Source organism: Calliopsis andreniformis, chromosome 9 (genome assembly GCF_051401765.1).
Source record: "Calliopsis andreniformis isolate RMS-2024a chromosome 9, iyCalAndr_principal, whole genome shotgun sequence".
Taxonomy (NCBI): Eukaryota; Metazoa; Arthropoda; class Insecta; order Hymenoptera; family Andrenidae; genus Calliopsis; species Calliopsis andreniformis.
Window position 1 is genome coordinate 11,719,567 of NC_135070.1, and position 14,585 is coordinate 11,734,151.

At 37.4% G+C, this 14,585-nt stretch overlaps 5 protein-coding genes and 1 long non-coding RNA gene across 7 annotated transcripts; 3 read left to right on the forward strand and 3 right to left on the reverse strand.

The window, feature by feature from the left end:
* Positions 1 to 7: 7 nt before the first annotated feature.
* LOC143183210 (uncharacterized) lies at positions 8 to 1,800 on the reverse strand. The gene is made up of 2 exons (XR_013002569.1): positions 1,048 to 1,800; positions 8 to 385 (listed from the first exon to the last, which is right to left on the reverse strand). It is a non-coding gene; the product is annotated as an uncharacterized LOC143183210 (long non-coding RNA).
* On the forward strand, positions 403 to 4,379 carry LOC143183203 (protein Skeletor, isoforms B/C-like). Its single transcript, XM_076384698.1, has 13 exons — positions 403 to 478; positions 1,007 to 1,226; positions 1,301 to 1,409; positions 1,979 to 2,217; positions 2,299 to 2,467; positions 2,551 to 2,662; positions 2,729 to 2,865; positions 2,938 to 3,073; positions 3,143 to 3,332; positions 3,391 to 3,491; positions 3,561 to 3,815; positions 3,876 to 3,983; positions 4,050 to 4,379. The coding sequence occupies exons 1-13, from the start codon at positions 403 to 405 to the stop codon at positions 4,235 to 4,237; spliced, it is 2,040 nt and encodes a 679-aa protein (XP_076240813.1). The 3' UTR covers positions 4,238 to 4,379.
* A 181-nt stretch (positions 4,380 to 4,560) lies between these two features.
* LOC143183209 (uncharacterized) lies at positions 4,561 to 5,354 on the reverse strand. The gene is made up of 2 exons (XM_076384706.1): positions 5,282 to 5,354; positions 4,561 to 5,178 (listed from the first exon to the last, which is right to left on the reverse strand). The coding sequence occupies exon 2, from the start codon at positions 5,135 to 5,137 to the stop codon at positions 4,700 to 4,702; it is 438 nt and encodes a 145-aa protein (XP_076240821.1). The 5' UTR covers positions 5,138 to 5,178; positions 5,282 to 5,354; the 3' UTR covers positions 4,561 to 4,699.
* LOC143183204 (protein fem-1 homolog C-like) lies at positions 5,139 to 8,763 on the reverse strand. 2 transcript variants are annotated; one of them, XM_076384699.1, is made up of 10 exons: positions 8,408 to 8,763; positions 7,722 to 8,169; positions 7,164 to 7,472; positions 6,713 to 7,076; positions 6,569 to 6,629; positions 6,309 to 6,488; positions 6,011 to 6,235; positions 5,822 to 5,947; positions 5,498 to 5,744; positions 5,139 to 5,392 (listed from the first exon to the last, which is right to left on the reverse strand). In XM_076384699.1, the coding sequence occupies exons 2-9, from the start codon at positions 8,131 to 8,133 to the stop codon at positions 5,520 to 5,522; spliced, it is 1,902 nt and encodes a 633-aa protein (XP_076240814.1). In that variant the 5' UTR covers positions 8,134 to 8,169; positions 8,408 to 8,763; the 3' UTR covers positions 5,139 to 5,392; positions 5,498 to 5,519. The 2 variants fall into 2 exon arrangements, with proteins under 2 accessions (XP_076240814.1, XP_076240815.1); XM_076384700.1 differs by having other exon boundaries at positions 8,363 to 8,763.
* A 903-nt stretch (positions 8,764 to 9,666) lies between these two features.
* St2 (Sulfotransferase 2) lies at positions 9,667 to 11,070 on the forward strand. Its single transcript, XM_076384701.1, has 6 exons — positions 9,667 to 9,871; positions 9,963 to 10,059; positions 10,156 to 10,312; positions 10,388 to 10,508; positions 10,575 to 10,669; positions 10,737 to 11,070. Exons 1-6 carry the CDS (start codon positions 9,667 to 9,669, stop codon positions 11,043 to 11,045), a joined length of 984 nt encoding a protein of 327 aa, XP_076240816.1. The 3' UTR covers positions 11,046 to 11,070.
* Positions 11,071 to 11,572: 502 nt separating this feature from the next.
* LOC143183640 (DDB1- and CUL4-associated factor 10 homolog) lies at positions 11,573 to 14,449 on the forward strand. The gene is made up of 5 exons (XM_076385287.1): positions 11,573 to 12,208; positions 12,294 to 12,407; positions 12,484 to 12,853; positions 12,926 to 13,141; positions 13,235 to 14,449. The coding sequence occupies exons 1-5, from the start codon at positions 12,012 to 12,014 to the stop codon at positions 14,441 to 14,443; spliced, it is 2,106 nt and encodes a 701-aa protein (XP_076241402.1). The 5' UTR covers positions 11,573 to 12,011; the 3' UTR covers positions 14,444 to 14,449.
* Positions 14,450 to 14,585: the final 136 nt, after the last annotated feature.

Genomic DNA, 14,585 nt, shown 5'->3' on the forward strand with positions numbered 1-14,585 from the left:
AGCGCGCATTCCAGTGACCACCGGAAGGACGAGAGTCCACTGACACTGGTCCCTCGTTCACGCGACACGTCCAGAAGACCCGTAAGCAGCTCGTGGACATCGAGTAGTGATCCAGCCACCTCCAGAACACGCACACTTTCTCCTCGAGGCGGGAACACGTGCCAAGGTAGCTGCAGAGCGATGTACTAACCGTTCGGCCAGCTCAAGTCCACTTTCTAGAGACTCCAAGCTACTCAGAACAAGTCGGAGTCGCGTCCATTGCAGTACTCGCGTGCTTTCGTTCTTTCCTCGACTCTTTATCCTTGCATTTTCCATCGGGATTTCCATTCTTTACCTCCTAACAGAAGATTCGTTTCGAAGGTGTTCCTGAGGCGTTCGTGACAACCTGAGGAAGATGAAGCGATGGCAGATGTTACGAGGACGTGGATAACATGTGTTCTCGTGACAGTTCTAGCATGTGTGCTGTTTTCTATTCGTGGTACGTTTTTTTGAATAATTGACAGCAAGATAAAACACAATTCATTGAATATTTAATCGATATTTAATCAATATTTAATAGTTATTTAAATAACGAATGGATCCTCAAACGATCTCTCTTTAACCAGCATTCAAATCTCCATACGATTAAAATTAATCCTGCTTTTTGAAAGTTTTTAAAGCAACCAATTCATATTGACAACGCGTGAATTATTATAGATACTACTACCATATTCTACAATTATTCTATTCAGTTATTTCATCCTGAAGAAATGATATGCATGGGAACGAAACGTGTTTCTACTAGCGTAAAAATAACCGAGCAACGCGGAATGCAGTCAGAATGCAGGAACTGGTGATCTGGTTCTCGCGTTCGCTCCGTGGGTTTCTTTTCCCTCGTTTTCCCTCGCGACCGCGATACGGAACAAAGAACTCTCGATCGTGATTCACGTCTTTTGAATCGACCAACTGCACCGTTCGATGATTTCTGGTCGGCTCGGGAACGTGAGTCATGCGATAAAATTAACAGGTTCCGCTCTCGAAGACGGCGAGGAGTACAAGGGCAAGTACCTTGGGAAGCTGAACGCGTATCATCATCAGGTGTCTGGTGACGTTTACGTGGTCGATGAGTACACGTTGCTGCTCACTTCCTTCAGCTACGATGGCAACGGAGCCGATACGTTCTTCTGGGCGGGTGCGTCGAACCGACCTGGCCCGCAGGGTTTCATCGTGCCCGACGAGTGGGGCAAGTCAGTTCACTTTACCAAAGCACTTTACTAAATAAAAATCTCGTGGTCCTCTTCGAACTTGCTTTCTGTTTCAGAACGAACATCTTGGATCGATATTTTAACAAAGATTTCACGCTCACTTTACCGGATAACAAAAAGATAACGGATATCAAGTGGTTCGCCGTATATGATTTGGGAAGTCAGGTACCGTGTAATGAAAGATTCTACGAATTTTGCAGAAGATGCAATCAATGTTGTTCGTAATAAGTTTATGAAATTTTAATGATAATAAGTGTGGCTGACTCCGCGAACGGTTCAACGCGTACTGACTTTGTAAACCTTTGAGGGTCAGATCCAATGTGTTGGCAAAGTTGGGACTCCAAGGAAGGGGAAAGCTACCTGGCTAACTTTTTTGAACCTTTCTTGGAACGATACCTGGGCAGTGTCCCTAGCATATCCTGGCTGGGCTCAGGGGATATATGTAACATATGTATTTGGTGAACAGTCATCTAAGACTCCTGGGTTTGAAGGCTCATGACAATAAAATCGGCTATTCGGCAACTCACTTTTATGGCTCGACAATTCTGATATGAGATGTCATAATAGAGTGATCCTAATATATGAAAAGATTGCACATTAGTATATTATTGTCGAATAAAGCTATTAATGAAAAATTCAAAATTGCTGAAGTACTTATATAAAAAATAAAAAATCTTCCAGAATAGGATAACTTACTTAATAAGTTATAGTTATTCAGATTTTACTGTGTTTAGAATACATTCGGCGACGTGTACATTCCCGAAGAGTTCGACCCTCCCAGGCCTCAGAAAATCTCTCAGTTAACGAAACGATCGCACGGTGTGTCTAGCGAGTCAATTGTTATCGTGGATTCGAAAACTATCAAGATACCGAAATTCACGTATGATGGACAAGGGACAGATACGTATTTCTGGGTGGGAGTTGGTCCGCAGCCTTCCAGCAAGGGAACAAAAGTCCCTGATGAATATGGCTAGTATGTACAATTGCATACACATTTCTCGTATACACATGCTCTAATTTCCATACGTTTATATCTCTTTATTTCTGCCGCCAGCCTGGATCCAATTCGCGCGTACAAGGAGGAGGACATCACGATTCAATTACCAGGAGATATGACGGTGTTCAATATTGACTGGTTGAGCATATTCGATGTGAAGAGTAAATCCAATTACGGCTCTGTCATCGTTCCCGATGGCCTGAACGTGCCCCCTTCCCTCGTAAAAGTAAACAATTGTTTCAATTCTTTATCATTCACGCAGCTAACAATAAGATCACCAGTACCATTGAACGATCGATCAAAGTATAGGTGATCAAGCACACGCAGCCTCTGCCAAATTGCATTCAGCTTCATAAACGGTTTCAAGTTGGTTGGGAGATCTTTGGACCACAGATTACTGTTCAGCTAGCTGGTCAAGTCAGTAAGTGTAACCAGTACTACCTGTCAATCCTGGTTAATAAGAAGTTACGATATTAATGATCTTCAGGTGAGGACGAGTACATGGCTTTTGGTTTATCTGGTTCGGAGACCTCCAGCCAAATGGAAGGCGCGGACGTCGTGGTTGCTTACATGGAAGGAACCAGAGGCTACGCGATAGATTACAATATCACTGCAAAAGCACCTGTACGTAGACATAATGTAAATAACATTATGGAAAGTGTTGGAGCTAGGACAATTATTCTGTTTCATGTGCAGTGTGGAAAAGTCCTCGGCCAGTACAAAGGAGTCTGTAAAGACGAGCTGTTTGGTGGCCTAGAGAATTATCAATTGTATACCGCCGCGAGGGAAGACGGGATCAACGTCATTACTTATAGACGAACTCTCAAATCGTGTAAGTTAACGTTTAGAGTATAATGAAAAAGATTGAAAACCTGTTACACTCGAATGTTTCGATCTCCAGCTGACCCAGGTGATAAGGAGTATCCCACGGATCGTCCAGTTTACGTGGTATGGGCCCTAGGCAGATTGGATGAAAATAAGGAGCCCAATTTTCATGACGTGTACCCTAAAGGCGATTTAAAGATTGAATTACTTCGTAAAGAGCCTGAGAACACGTGCATGGATTTCACGGAGAGTAACGAACAATTAATGTAAGTAAGATAGAACCTACAATCAAAATGATTCTGATTAGAAACGATTCTCCGCCAGAGAGCCTTGGGAAAAAGCTGAAATATTTGACAGAAGTATTCGAACGTTTAAAGCAACGATTGGGCCGTCTGGAGGCAAAAGGGGTTACCAGGGAATCACAGGTATTTTTGCAATAATAGTAGAAGTCTACTGCTAATTTGAAGTGATGTCATAAGTTACACATTTTGTAGGGCAAACCTCGACAGGTTTAGCATGGTACATTGAGGGTCAACTTATACCTGAATTGTACTTACGTCGTGGATTAACTTACAACTTTCGTATCTATGGAGGGAATAATCCTCACAGCCCTAACTTGTATCATCCATTAATTATCACCGATGAACCACACGGTGGATACGATAGGCTTAGCGATGCTGCACAGAGTAGAGTTAGAGTGCTTGCTGGTGTTGAATTCACTAGACGTGGTCGACCAAGGCCAACCGCAGGTTTGTAGAATAATTAATTAAATGGTGAAAGCTATACGTTTCAATGAGTGGCATTTTCAGTTGGACCACTTTGCTTGAGCAAACACAATGAGCGAGATAGACGGCTGGATGATGATTTCTCAACATTTAAACAATTTAATAGAACATTAGTAGGAAGCTGTGAACCAGGTCAGTCAGGATCAGCATTGTTGCTGTTTTCTAAAGTATTTGAATACTAAAATTTGTTATTTGTAGGGGAAGCTGGAGTCTTGGAGGTGACGCCAAATTCCAGTTGGCCAGATGTTGTTTATTATAATTCTTTTACTCATGCCAACATGGGTTGGAAGATACATGTGGTTGATGCTTATTTGAGAAACTCCGCTGTTATGAAAAAATTATCGCTGTTCACGGTAATAACGGCTGTGTTTTTTCGTTTACTATAAATTTAGGTATAAGATATTAAATAAGATTAGGCGTTCCTTTACTGTATGAAAACAGAAATTGACTGAGTGAATTGCTCGATAAGTCTATTAAGAAAGGAAGAGTCTGATCATGATAAATTTTGTTTAAAATATTTTTTAAAATGTTACCATTGTTTATTTGCCATCTGTTACTCTTAACGATAAGCAAAGATTTTAACTTTTTATAAGTGTTTAGTTCCTAGTGTTCCTACTAATTGAAAACAAAAGGTATCTGACACACGTTAGGTTGAACATGAACGTCATCAATTACATACTATAAATTTCAACTATTCTATCAATATATAACAATAGTTTATTTATTTAAATAGTATTAAATACAACTATCATTACTTATTAACGCACACATATGATTTGAGACACGTTAAGTACTTAGAGTTATTTTTTATTGATAAGTCATATTTCAATTGTCCGACAAACTCGACATTATCGATTATTATTGGATATTTGTACGTACTTATATACTTTGTATTTTAAAGTATCATTATTTATACAACTACAAATGTAGACATTTAATGTTTTACTAGGAAGAAATAGATGTAATAGAACATAAAAGAATATTCTCAATAAATATATGTATATTCTTACACCAAATGTCTCCCGTAATTTTATAATTCTATTATTTTCAATGATATGTTTATACGTGTATAGAAATGTCCAAAACATTATTCTGTAGTAGTAAAACCATATCTTTTGTACATCAGTTCTATCATCTATTCTAAAATATGTAATGTACAACGAATGTAGCATGGAGTCAGGCGACTCTACTCCTACTAGGCTTATTGGGGAAACTTTTTGGGAGCGATTTACTCCAGCAGCGATTGAACAAACGAGTAAAAATGACTTTATCCCAACGAAAATCATCAGATGAGGTACGGAAGAATATCACTTGACATTGAAATGAGCTTTAGACGGGATTATAAGAAAATGAATTATTTATAAATCCACCCTTTGGGACCCCGCTTGCTACGTAATATATAAAAAATATTTCAGACAAAAGGTACTTACAGCAAAACTTGCATCATCCAAGAAGGCTTCATCGTTCGCGCGATAACGTTGATTACTTGCACCGCGCTAAGTGTAGTTTATGGCACTATTGTATTCTGTACTCTGTACAAACTAAGAATTTGAAGACAAATTTTCGATGAGTACACATTGGAGTGATTATTTCTATGAATGAATTTCCTATGAAAATCTGTCAGAGAAACACAAATATAAACTTACGTTATTTTCTTCATAATTTCTTCTAAGCTTCTTTGTGAGATTCTACAAAATGTTGAAGCGAGACAGGCAATTCTAGCCATTGAATTTTGTACTTTCGAATAACTTGAGCCGCTAAACATTGAAGACGTATGTAACTTGCGAGATTCACTTTGTTCAATGAATTTGAAGATATCAGTTCAACCGGAGTTTGGCCCCAATTATCTGCTATGTCCAAATGTGCACCATAGTCCAGTAATAATTTTATTACCTGAATTAAATGTGGAAATGTTACACAATGTGGTTCTTGGTTGTGATTTCAATAAAAAAATAAGTTTAAATACTTACAGAATTTTCAAAGTTACGATCATGGCTCGCTATATGTAAGGGTGTCGATCGTTCTATGTTTTGTGCATTTACATCTGCTCCACATTTTAGAAGCAATTCGATAGTTTCTAGGTGTGGGATACATTTCTGTAAAAGTAATTTATATTTTACAAATTTTCATCGAAATGTAAAATTGTTATTGACACTTACAGGATCATTATAATAATATTCCTTGGTAACACAAAGATGTAACAATGTGTCCTTTAATATCATGGTCCTAGGATCTTGTTTAACTAACTCATAAACTAATTGTTTAGTTATTGCCTTTTCAGGATCTGTTTTGCCTGTTTCTACCAATAAATAAATAAGACGCGTTATAGTGTATTTTATAATTCTTTCGTAACTCTCTTGATGCAATCTATACACTGGTTTTATCTGCAATAAAATAAGTTTATTAAATATAGTAATGACAAGAATAGTATATACTTAATGTTTTATTATAAGTTACCTTTAATTGTTTTTTGGCTTGTGTTAGTTGACCACAAAGTAATTTAAATATTGCTACTATGTCGGAAAATCTTGGCCCCTCTTTATTCTGACGATTTATTACCTCCAACATTTTTTGCTTGTAGTCAAATATAATTTTTATTAAACCTTGAGCAGTTGCACATGTATCCAAATATAAAATCTATAAACAAAACACAAAAAGAATAAGGTATTTCAATTTTGTAAATTAGCATTAATTACAAAAGAATTTTAGTAGATTACCGAATCTTTCTCAACTCGAATTTCTAATGCTCGCCGCCATAAGTCAATGCCATATTGGTACCTACAATAAAACGAAATATGATAATACATATTAATAAACAGATTTCAATTGTAAACTTTTGTCACTGTGTACAATAAAATTACTTTGATACATCTATATATGAAGCTCCTCGGAATAGTAATCGGAACGAAGTTTCTTTATGGTATGGACCTAATATTCTTTCGCATATTAGGAGACTTTGTATCGCTACAGCATCAAAATCAGATGCAATTGCGTCCAGTTCTTTTAATGTAGTAAATTCAGTTGCATTTCTGTATGTATCACGTTTTGGTAATACAGGTTCTTTTGGTAAAGGAACACCATTTACAGCATTAGAATTTCTAAGAGTCACTGCTTTTTGCCAATACTGTAACGCTATTTTAGTGTCATTTTGGGCATGAAAAAGTGTTGCTCCCATTAACTCGTTTGCATCTGCCAACCTTTCAGGAGAATAAGATATCGTCTTCACTAAATCATAATAAACAATACTACAATCAATACTAACAGATAGTATGATTCACTTATACAAATTTTCAATATTTTGATTTTAATTACCTAAATATGAAAAGATCTCAACAGCACCCTTTAGACAAGCTGTTTGAAGTGCATCATTGTTATATTCAGATCTAAGATGAGGATCAGCTTTATGTTCGAGAAGAAGTTTAGTAGTATCAAGTTTATTCTCTTGTATGGCATAATGTAAAGCGGTCTCATGTAGATTGTCTACTGCATTCACATCTGCCCCATGGTCTAAGAGAAAAGTACACAATTCTACACTTTGTATAGAATTTATCAAACATGTTCCTCCATTATGATTGGCCTTGTTAATATCCGCCCCATGTTCTACCAAATATGAAACAACATCTGAAAAAAAATCATATTTAAATAACATAAAAATAAAGATATAACAATTATCTTCTATAGATTTTAACAGATGATTTGTCAATACATTCATTTGCCAAATTATTGACCTAGACACACCTATAGTTTTATTCTTGGCACAACATAGTTTATCTACCAATGCTATACTTAGTATCATTGCAAAATAACTATAGATTGATACATATTTTTATGCAATTAATTTTCAATAAATATTTTCACAAAATACATTACCCATATTACTCATGAAACAAGCTGACCTCACAGGAGTGGAACCACAATCTGAGACAGCATTAACATTAGCTCCATGTTTTACCAAACACTTTATGACTGGAATATTTCCACAAACAGCTGCACACCATAATGGTGTAACAGAGTATACATGTTTATTAGGTATATCATGTTTCCCCCTTTGTTCAACATCTGCATAACATTTTATGATAAGGTATTCGGCAATTTTTACATTTCCCCTTCTACAAGCAATAAATAAAGGTGCACATCCATTTTCCATTCGAGATACAATTTCTTTCCTTTGATCTTTCGAAAATTTGCTTAAGGATTTCTTTAATTTGCTTGATAATGGCAAATTAGTCGCAGTATACTTGCATTCTTTGATAAGATCTACAAATATCTGATCTATTTCCATTTTCAATTTATTCCTTCGCACTTTCTGCTAAGCAATCTGAAAATTTTACATTTTTATTAATAAGCTAGACAGTATGAAACAAATTCTTGATTATCTTTCATGCACATAAATTATTATAGTTTCAGTGCAAAAATAGTATGTACATGTTTACAAATTGTTATTTATGCAAATAAATTCTGAATTGTGGCAGTGTTATTCTAGATTGCTGTTACAAAAAAGAAATACGCACATTTTAGTACATTAGAACACAAGGAGAAAAAATCATAAATCGTACTTAATTATTGAATTTCAAAAACATGACGAGGGCGCTTATAGCGAAGTAGAATGACATTTCCGCAGCAACATCACAACACACCCGCAAAAGATATTGAAGAGAAAGAGAAAGCCGTCAAAAGACTGATCGACTGATCTTCAAAGAAAAAGTCCCGCTTTTCCTCAGTGTTTTTCTCTGAGCATTATCACTCATTATCGCTTCATTTCTGATTATTAATAAAATATACTTTTCAAAGGGGATCTAATACGTAAAAATTTTAAACTAGCTACTGATGAAAGTCACGCGAATCAGACTTGAGAATCTTGAAATTTTGACTTACAGAAGGCGAACTTAATTGTACCGCGAATGACGATCGAGTAACAAATAAAGGAACCCAAAAGCATCACCTAAATAATTTTTCATGCATTGCAAGTGACAATCGTCAATCGATAAATCACGTGATACGAATTTTTGGTCACGTGATATATTTGACATGCGTGCGAGCGAAATTTGATTTCAAACTTTACGCCACTACTATTAATTAGTTTGCTACAACGTTGAAAGAATATCATAAGGAATTAGAAATTTTCAGCGTATATAGTTCACTGCAAGACGCTTTTCTTACTGATCGAGATTAGAAAAATTACGATAGGATTTCTCCGTAAACATGTGACTTGCGTCTGTGTGTATGTAAGGTCGAGTCGCCTGTAGCTAGAATGCATCAACTTTCTCCGAAAGTGAAATCTCTCGGAAGGAAACGCTATTAACAACATAATGCAATAGTTTCTTGGTTAACATTGATATTAGCATTGAATTCACGATACATATTATTCTAAGAGTCGCTTCTTATTTTATCCTTAAAATAGAAGGCAATTTTTAAATCAGTGTTTCTACCTTGAACTCTACATTCTTCGGCAAACTACAAAAAGAATGAAATTTCTAAATTTCTAAATATTCAATAGCTGACAAAGTCTGTCATCGATCTCCTTAATATGCAAATAGAATATCACCAGGCTCTTTGATATGCAAATAAATATACATGCTCGTGTCTATACATGTGTGTGAAATTGTGAACGAGTCCAGGAATTGAAAGTTGCTTACACTAAAATAAGAAGAAATGGACTGCAGGCGTTGTAGAGGAGATGCGATTTTGCTTGTGGACATTCATTTCGTCGCAGACGTTGGTCACATCCGCATCTCTTTTCGCGTCGAGCAAGTATTTTACGAACGAAGATTCGCGTGCCATAGAAATAATCGGTTGATGTAATCGTAATTTTAATATGGAGAAAAAACCGATCAGTTTCACCACTGTGGAGGGTGAAGTAGGAAGAAGACTGGATAAGTTTTTCGGTATAAAATCCTCTTTTATGAGGGTGGAACCGAGCAATTGTTTACTACCGCCTCAATTCGTATTTTATGCGACCAGGATACGAGACCTGGAAGTCTACGAAGACGATGTGTGGCTTATTTCCTATCCACGAACTGGTAAACTTATTTAATGTCTATATTGATAACGAATTTTCATTGGTTTATTTTCTTATATATTTTTCAATTTTCTTTTCCTTATGAATCACAGGTAGTCACTGGGTACAAGAGATGGTATGGTGTATTGGAAATGACTTCGACTACGAAAAAGCGAAAACTTTACTCCTCATACGTAATCCACTGCTTGAGTAAGTATTAACTTACGTTTTGAACAGATTCTTGAAAGATTTGCCATTGATGTATGATGAATAAAAAGATAATAACTTAGGATATCGTTGTTTTAGGGGTTCAAGTGTGATGATCGCAGGGAAATATGAACAAGAGTTCGCGAAACTGGGGAACACGGTCGAAAATGTGGCAAAAATGCCTCGTATCAGATATATCAAAAGCCACCTCCCCATGGAACTATTACCAGAGGAACTTCTTCAAAAGAAACCAAAGGTACTAAATAATAATCGAGCCGCAGATAAAAGAAAATCGCAACTTTTAGTCACATTAATATTACGAATATTTTAGATCATTTATGTTGCAAGAAATCCCAAGGACACTTGCGTTAGCTTTTATCATTATCTTAAACTATTACACGGTCTCAAGGGTGATTTTGACGAGTTTGCTGATCTATTCCTCCAAGGCAATGGTACGTATAAGACAGATGATTAAAGAAATGGGCATTACTTGAAAAAATTGCATGTTTTCGTTTAAGGCCCGATGGGTTTGTATTGGGCGCATGTGTTAAAGTTCTGGCAGATCAGGAATCAGGAAAACGTACTGTTTTTGACTTACGAGGAAATGAAAAAGGTAAGAGTTTCTCGTAAGTATTGTTTTGACGAAGCAATAATGTCTGAAATAAATATTATTTTATCAGAATCAAGTAGAGGTGATCAAAAGAACAGCGAAATTTTTGGGCAAGAGTATAACCGAGGGACAAATTGCCGAGCTCTGTGAGCACCTGAAATTTTCAAAAATGGCGGCAAATCCAGCCATAAATTTGGAACACATTTTGCCACGAGAAAACGTACCTGAAAATGAAAAATTCATACGGAAAGGTAAGGTCGGTGACTGGAGAAACTACATGTCTGAGGAACTGTCTCAGAGATTCGATGAGATGAGCGAAAAATATCTGCGTGGGACTGGCCTTAGTTTCGAGACAGAAGTTTCGTCTAATGAAGAATAAATTGTAATTGCTTACCATCGCACAGTTATCCACTGTAATCGTATTAATAATGTATCGCGTCAGTTTTCATGTATATAACAATGTATCGCATGTACCTTTGTTAAAGAAATATATACGTACACTAAGTGATTGTTAATTAGCATAATTTACTTTTTAATTACGGATATTGGACGAACATGTTTATAGACTGGTGCGTAAGACCGGTTTTCTATTAATGGGCACAGACTTCTTCCAGAGGTTCATACTTGGAATTTCTATTTCTGTATGATTTAAGAAGGGAATAGAAGAAAACAGAAAACAATGAACTGTTAATACAATACAACTGCGACACGTTTCGATTGTTCGTTAAAAGCGAAGCGAATTCTTTGTTGTTCGTTCACGAATTACGGGAGTTTGAGAATCGCGCTGTAGGCTCTCTCGTTCACCTATTTAACAAAGTGCATACATGCCCACATACGACGTTGTATGTCAAAGCAAAGATGGCGTTGATTCGTGGTGTGTCAGGTGTTTAAAGTTACTTTGAAATCTCGTTGGGATTTGACATTCCGCGCAGTTGTGACGCTTCGACCTATTATTCACGCAGCTCTTGGCTTCGTCGAAGATCATTGATTGAAAGAAACGTGAACACGTCTGTCAAAAGCCACGTGTAATATCACCCGTTAGTAGCATCTCTACGGTTAACCTCAGCCTTTTCGATTGCTGCACAGTCGTCTTTGGATAGCCGTGAAATTTCGGCAGATCGACGTCGATGTTGTTCCTCTTGTCAGAGACGGGATTGAATATTCTCGGCGATTGATCTTGACGCGATATCAAGCGACGATTGTTCGTGTTGTGAGATCAGGAGGAGGACTATAAAAAGTAACAACTTCGTTCTGTTCGAAGTTCTACGCTTGAGCCTCGTTCAACGAATAACAGTGTTGTTGAACACAGTCGATTGAATGCTGGTGAAATTTACACCCGTATGAAATGCCTAAAATAAGAACCAGGCAACCGAACAGCTTCTGGTTAAGGCAACGAGAACTGGGTATAAAGTTCCCTCTAGGACATGCCGATCACTTGCACAAAACTCTTTACTCTTCCATACAGCCAGTAACTTCTTGGGATCATGCATTGTCTCCAGCTACACATGGCGGAGTTTTTAACTTGGAATATTCTCCAGATGGGTTAGCTGATAAATATTATTTATTTTTGATATTGGGTTTGAGGATTGCATGCAGTTACAGAGATTACTATTTCGTTCTTTTGCAGCTCACTTCTGCTGGCGGCATGCGAAAGGAAAACTATTTTAATGTTTGATCCTCTGAGGAGGAAATTAATACATACAATAGAAAATGCTCATAATGATTGTGTCAATTGTGTTAGGTACGTAGAGACTATTTTAAGTGTGTAATGTAATGGTTCTGCATTAAACTTTCATTATAATTTTTGTTTGTAATAGATTTTTAGATCAGCGTATGTTTGCAACTTGTTCAGATGACAGCACAGTTGCACTTTGGGATGCTAGAAATTTAAAACAGAGAATTAGGACGCTTCAAGGACATTCGAATTGGGTGAAAAATATAGAGTACAGTCCTAAAGATAGTCTGCTGTTGACCAGTGGATTTGATGGTAGCATATATACTTGGGACATCAATAGTTTTACAGAAAATAGTATTTTGTATACCCGTGTATTTCATACAAATGGACTCATGCGAACTAGACTTAGTCCAGATGCTAGTAAAATGTTAATAAGCACAACTTCAGGATACCTCATAATAATACATAATCTTAAGTTGAGCACATTGTCTAAAGATCTAGAAGGATTCAGAGTATGTTTACTTTTTAACTTAAATATCTTGCATATGTGTAACACTTGAGACAATAATTGATTCTTGTTGCAGCCAAACATGTACAGATTAATGCAATCATCTCAGACTACGATACCAAATGTGGCGAATTTCACACATCTGTTTTCTCATACAAGAAAACACAATAGAGTAGAATTCTTAACAGATTTTCCTGCTGGAGATGATGCAGAAATAATATCAAGTTTGCAAGTACATCCTCAAGGATGGTGTGCTTTGTCCAGAAATGTTAGCAATGGAGAGAAATCTGAGGTCAGTTATTTAACCCTTATTCTGTAAAGGTTTTTTTAATTCTCTGTTAATGTCATTGACTTTTTGATTCTATTTTCTAATTTCTTATTATAGTGGACTTGTGTTCACGACATACAAGAACGCGATGTATCTAATATGGCGGACCAAACGAAAGAAGAGGAAGGAGGAGAAACGACACCCCCATTCAACGACGTCCCCGTAGAGGAATTCGGAAATTTCCAGCAACCTCAACCGTCTTATTCAGGCATAATATCCTCATACGTTGTAGAAAGTCTAAATCGCGCTAGAATACTTCATATGCCAGACAGTCAAAATCGCGTTAGAACACTTAATATGCCAGAAAGTCCGAATCGTGCTAGAACGCTTAATATGCCAGAAAGTCTAAATCGCGTCAGAACACTTCATATCCCAGGAATGGGATTAAATACACTTGGATCTTCAGAATATCTCTTAGAGTCTCTCAGATCCTTAAGGGCCAATTTACAATTGATGTCTCGCAGGTCGTCGTTGTCTCAATCGAGAAACTCGCGCTCAGATAGAAATTCGACGAGGTCGAATGCAGGAGCAGCCGAGGCTGGGTCGAGTTCTGGATCCTCTGACTCTAGCGTAGATAGAGACGATTCTAGACAAGAAAACAGAGACGTTTACGTGGCTGACAATAACGATAGCACACAGGAAGAAGCCTCCAGTAACCAAGATAGGGTATCGGAGCAATATTTCAGGTCTCTCAGGCCGAATTCTCACCTCAATTATTTAAGACCGCGTAATATGATCGATAATTTCTCGACTGGTAATATAGAATTGCACGTGAGCGTGACCGACGTGTGGGAGGCTTACGTGGCGATCAGGGAAGCTAGGCTCAATCGTTCCAGGTCAAGCAATAACACTGTGGTTATTATTGGCGACAGAGCCAGGCTTCCAAATCAGAACAGGCAGGATCAGCAGACAATGTACGCGATCCCGAGAAATCGTACGATCCACCAAAATACACCCAGGTTGACGCATTATATCGAGGAACCAAACGTAGGCTCTGGTTACATCAAAGAGTTGTGTTTCTCGGCCGATGGCCGATTGATATGTTCCCCATTTGGCCATGGTGTACGATTGTTAGCATTTTCTAGCGACTGTTCAGAACTATCCAACTGTGTTCCTCCATTCAATGAGTCTGTACCGCTGCGCGAGCTGGGGATAAGCACCAGTCATTCTGGAATTGTAGTCAGTACGAAATTCTCTCCTAGACATTGTTTACTCGTATCGGGTTGTCTCAGTGGGAAGGTTGTTTGGCACGAGCCAGTGGTTTAGAAAGATCGATCGATTTGTTGTCACGCTATACAGTCCTCTTTGCAGCAACACTCGATATATGTGTACGCGTATGCGATCTGCCGTTTTTCTTTCCCCTTTTTTGTTTTCGCTTTCCCTCTTTTTTTCTAAACTGAAGCAGCCG

What these genes read in the sequence shown, in the direction of transcription:
- LOC143183203 (XM_076384698.1), top strand. Translation starts at nt 403, where the DNA reads ATGGCAGATGTTACGAGGACGTGGATAACATGTGTTCTCGTGACAGTT. An exon ending in GTCCCTGATGAATATGGCTA is followed by an intron (nt 2,218 to 2,298) that starts GTATGTACAATT and finishes TTCTGCCGCCAG; the next exon opens with CCTGGATCCAATTCGCGCGT. An exon ending in TCGACCAAGGCCAACCGCAG is followed by an intron (nt 3,816 to 3,875) that starts GTTTGTAGAATA and finishes TGGCATTTTCAG; the next exon opens with TTGGACCACTTTGCTTGAGC.
- LOC143183209 (XM_076384706.1), bottom strand. Translation starts at nt 5,137, where the DNA reads ATGATTTTCGTTGGGATAAAGTCATTTTTACTCGTTTGTTCAATCGCT.
- LOC143183204 (XM_076384699.1), bottom strand. Translation starts at nt 8,133, where the DNA reads ATGGAAATAGATCAGATATTTGTAGATCTTATCAAAGAATGCAAGTAT. An exon ending in TTGTTTCATGAGTAATATGG is followed by an intron (nt 7,473 to 7,721) that starts GTAATGTATTTT and finishes ATTTTTTTTCAG; the next exon opens with ATGTTGTTTCATATTTGGTA. An exon ending in AATATTATTATAATGATCCT is followed by an intron (nt 5,948 to 6,010) that starts GTAAGTGTCAAT and finishes TTACTTTTACAG; the next exon opens with AAATGTATCCCACACCTAGA.
- St2 (XM_076384701.1), top strand. Translation starts at nt 9,667, where the DNA reads ATGGAGAAAAAACCGATCAGTTTCACCACTGTGGAGGGTGAAGTAGGA. An exon ending in TTCTTCAAAAGAAACCAAAG is followed by an intron (nt 10,313 to 10,387) that starts GTACTAAATAAT and finishes CGAATATTTTAG; the next exon opens with ATCATTTATGTTGCAAGAAA. An exon ending in CTTACGAGGAAATGAAAAAG is followed by an intron (nt 10,670 to 10,736) that starts GTAAGAGTTTCT and finishes TTATTTTATCAG; the next exon opens with AATCAAGTAGAGGTGATCAA.
- LOC143183640 (XM_076385287.1), top strand. Translation starts at nt 12,012, where the DNA reads ATGCCTAAAATAAGAACCAGGCAACCGAACAGCTTCTGGTTAAGGCAA. An exon ending in GATTGTGTCAATTGTGTTAG is followed by an intron (nt 12,408 to 12,483) that starts GTACGTAGAGAC and finishes TGTTTGTAATAG; the next exon opens with ATTTTTAGATCAGCGTATGT. An exon ending in AAGATCTAGAAGGATTCAGA is followed by an intron (nt 12,854 to 12,925) that starts GTATGTTTACTT and finishes TTCTTGTTGCAG; the next exon opens with CCAAACATGTACAGATTAAT.